Here is a 4,041-nt window from a genome sequence, read left to right on the forward strand (position 1 = left end):
AGTTGCAGTCTTTTGTGAGCTTCAAGACAGCATGGCACAGTACTCGAAACAGCTCTGCCCATGCATAAAAGTGGCACAAAATCGATTTTGGTGTATTGCACTAAATGGATTATATCTCTGAATTGACAAAAGCAAATAAGATCAAACAAACACTATTAGAAAGCCCAGGTTTTGTTCTTTAATATTATGCCAAGTAAGAATGACTTATTTTGAAATTTCATATTCAACCAATTTGTTTTCTGTATGTACCATTTTTTTGAGACAGGCTGTAGTATTCACCGAGCTGAAACTTCAACAAGTTAATTGTTCCGCACCCTTCTGAAGATTTTGGGCAATTTATTGCTTCAACCAAAAAAAAAAGTTTGCAAAGCAAATGATCGTATGTACCTCAAAATTGGACGTTGTTTAAAGTATATATAAGCAGACAGTATTCATTTATCAAATAATGCAACACATTTAATTTATTGCTGTATTTGTGCTTATGTCATTTACATTTTATCAAGCAAACCATTGTATTGATAATGTACAAAATGTATATGAAATTATTTTTGAATTGTACTTTCATAGAGGATGCCTGTATTCCGTGTACAAATTGGGCACAATATGAAAAATGTGGGGGAAATAACACATTTTATGGGTACATGTATGTATCTGGAGTATAAAAGCTACAGCCAGAAATAATGACAAATGAAAACGTTCTCCTTTTTACCAAATATTCCCTGTTTTGGGCATTTATTGATCTCGCAAAATATGTCCCTTGCAACTTTTTACTTCAAAATTCCAATGAAATGTAACTTGACAAAGGTCTGTTGAGCCATGTTTGCCCCCTTTGGCACAAGAAGGGCAGTATATGCACGATGTTGTCTGATTGGCCGCTTCCCTCAAGGACACACCCCCATGTTGACAATCTTGGGCTCTGATTGGTCTACTTCTTCTTGGACACACCCACTGTTCTTCCTCTTCTGCCAGTGGTCTTGGTGTGCTGTCCTCTGACACGCAGACTGCAGAAGATTTGGAAAAAAATGGACCAAAAAAATTAATCAAAACAAAAGCTTTCATTTTTACAAATTTCCAAATTTGATGATGAATTGCAGGTTAGGTCCAGGGGTACTTGCCTGACCATCCTATGTGGCCCAGGTTCGATTCCCGCCCAGACTAAAATGTTGATCTGGATGTATTCTCTGTTGAGGTTTTAATTAGAATATGTATCCAGGGTTTTCCTCCCACATTTAAAATTGAGAATTTCTTTGTCGTCTTCTTTCCACAGGTTTTTCCAGCTTACAGTGGAGTCAAGGCGCAGTGATTCGTTCCTCGCCTTTCACCTCTACGGCTCGGGTTCAATTCCTGCCCTGGTCCGCATGTGTATTGGGTTTTCAGTCCCTACCTGATTCCGTGTTTTTTTTCCCCCATAATACTTTTCTGGGCTTTTCCTCCCGCCTCTAAAATTGTAACTTCTTCTCATTGTCTTCTCTCTACAGGTTTCTTCAGGCTTGCAAGCTACTTTGCCTAGGGCACTTTTGAGGAATCCTTGGTACCATTGCCAGAGTATAATACCTACAGTGCCATGGCTACCTTCGTTTCATTAACTAGAGTTTTCTCTCCAAACCTTAATTTGTTGCCAACTTTGTCCTCAGATTTTAAGCCCCTCAGACTTTGACGACCCTTGCTGAATATATGACCAAATTCTGTGCTTTGACCATTGAATCCTATAACGGTGTTCCCAACATTTTATGAAAACAAATCCCTGAATTTTCTCTGATATTCCCCTGAGAAATTTTAAAAATTCCATGAGAAATATTAACGAGGTTGCTGAGAAGTCAAGAGGTGGTTGCAGCAAAGCAACTGAGATGATAATACAAAGGTAACTTGTGGACAAGCGATGGCCTCCCTTTTTCCCTTACAGCCTTCCTTTCCTCACCATATGCAACAGAGACCAGCATGCAACTTGGAAGTAACAAAAAACGAGGAAACTCCAATCTTTACAAGACTTTGTACAGTGTTTTTCAATTTTTAATGGCATAAGTGTGAAGTGAAAAACGAGGAAATCAGCTGATCCGAGGAAAAGTTGCATGCCTGAGAGACGCACGTCCGCTAAACTGGCGAAAACCTTTCCCTTCTGGGTCACTGTCACATTCCCTGATTCTGGCATTTTCCCAAAATTCCCAAATTTTTCCTAACTGGAAAGATCGAAACTGATTTTCAAGGTTTCCCCTTGCGTTTGAACACTGACAGCTTCCAAATGATCCTGAATCTAGCGCCAGACCCGAGATTTTGGAAAAAAAACAGTGGACAATCGAGTTACGGTGACCTACCCCCAGTAGTGACGCAGACCGCGATGGGCCCGGATCTTCTTCAGTCTCTCCAAGTCCTCGCGGAGTTTGTTGTCCAGGGCGTTGGCCAGGACCTGACTGAATTTGCCGTCGCGCTCGTCCTTCTGCCTGTTCAGGAACCAGTCGGGGATCTTGTACTGGCGCGGGTTGCCGATGATGGTGATCACCTTCTCAACCTTACGTGAAAATCAAACGGACCATTTAGGAATCCTTTGACCAATTGAGAATCCGTGCACTTGCAGCAATTAGAAACCACAGACCAATTCGGAATTGGGACACTTACAGACTCCACCAAAGAAATTAATATGGCATCCTGACATGGCATCATGAAAATTAAACGGACCATTTAGGAATCATTCGACCAATTGAGAATCCGTGCACTTGTACCAATTGGAAACCAAAGACGAATTCGGAATTGGGACACTTATAGCCTCTACAAAAGAAACTAATATGGCATCAGATACCAAAATCATTACCCACAATTATTCTCCCTTCTGGAAATTTAATTTGAATAAAAAATATTCAAACTCTTGACAACAATTAGGGGCCTACCTCTTCTTCTGTCAATTCACCAGCACGTTTGGTCAGGTCAATATCGGCCTTTCGACAGCAAACATTGGCGTAACGTCTTCCTACACCCTGAAAGATAACGGGAGTAAACAGAAAACAATCAGTCTTTGCAATTTTTTTTTGTATTTTGATATTTTGTAATTTTTAAATTTATTTTCAGGCCTAAATTAGTTTTTTACGGTCAATTGTGACTGTTAAGTTCAGTTCTCGTTTGTTTCTTTTGGGCAGATTTTTCAATAAACATATTTTTTAATGTTTGTTTGAAGACTTCACCTTGATGGCGGTGAGGGCAAACATGATCTTGCGTCTGCCATCAATGTTGGTGTTCAGAACACGCAAGATGTGCTGAAACTTTTCAGGTAGAACCAGAGTCTGGAAAAAAAAGGCACAACAAAATATGTTACAACATTTGCCGTGGCTATTGTATGTTTGGCAACCAAAACACGACTTTCAACTGCTATGGTTATGGAACCGACGTCATGATCTTAGGCCATGTAGGCTGTTGGAACCAAACTATCAACCAAATGGTTCTCTGGCATTTTTTTCCTTTTTAAAACAAACCTCCGACATTTTTTTGTCCAAAACCACTGATTTCATTTTCAAACAACACGCTAAGGCCTACGTAAACAATTTAAATTCTTGTGCAGAGCATGACATTCGAGTATTTTTAATTTAAGAATCGCGCGTCTGTGACATATTTTTTGTTAAGAATCCATATGCCTTTCTAATGGCCTACTGAACCTTTAAAAAATCTTAAAACAGGGGGGCCTAGTTGGAACGATCGAAAGTAACTGAAACAATCAACCCTCCGGTTCTTTTTCACTTTTTTTAGGTAGTAAAAGCATATTCTTTTTTCACGAGAAACCACGCAATGTGTGTATATAGTTTTACATTTATCGAAATGTCACATTTAATGTTGTTAAAAGTCATAACATCGACGATTATAATGGATTTTAGGGAAGCCTCCGGTTTCTCACCATGATGGCTTCAGAGATGGATCAGAAAAGACCGTACAAGAAGTCCCACAATGCAATAGTAATTTACGGGGATTCGCACATTTAGGATACGAGTATAATGATTGGCTTGTAGTCACATCATATACATTACAACGAAAATTCAATTGACCAATGAGGGCGAGTCT

General features: G+C 39.5%; 1 protein-coding gene across 1 annotated transcript; it reads right to left on the reverse strand.

Annotated features, from left to right (window-relative positions):
• Positions 1-699: 699 nt before the first annotated feature.
• Positions 700-4,002, reverse strand: LOC119720201 (40S ribosomal protein S18). The gene is made up of 5 exons (XM_038189786.1): positions 3,878-4,002; positions 3,174-3,272; positions 2,883-2,969; positions 2,313-2,506; positions 700-1,001 (listed from the first exon to the last, which is right to left on the reverse strand). The coding sequence occupies exons 1-5, from the start codon at positions 3,878-3,880 to the stop codon at positions 926-928; spliced, it is 459 nt and encodes a 152-aa protein (XP_038045714.1). The 5' UTR covers positions 3,881-4,002; the 3' UTR covers positions 700-925.
• Positions 4,003-4,041: the final 39 nt, after the last annotated feature.

The sequence above is a fragment of the Patiria miniata genome, unplaced genomic scaffold (genome assembly GCF_015706575.1).
Source record: "Patiria miniata isolate m_02_andy unplaced genomic scaffold, ASM1570657v1 HiC_scaffold_9, whole genome shotgun sequence".
NCBI lineage: Eukaryota > Metazoa > Echinodermata > Asteroidea > Valvatida > Asterinidae > Patiria > Patiria miniata.

Bases quoted from the DNA above. Each gene is read 5' to 3' on its own strand.
- LOC119720201 (XM_038189786.1), bottom strand. The intron at 2,970-3,173 runs GTGAAGTCTTCA...GTTATCTTTCAG, and splicing joins TTGCCCTCACCGCCATCAAG to GGTGTAGGAAGACGTTACGC. The intron at 2,507-2,882 runs GTAGGCCCCTAA...TTTTCACGTAAG, and splicing joins GTGAATTGACAGAAGAAGAG to GTTGAGAAGGTGATCACCAT.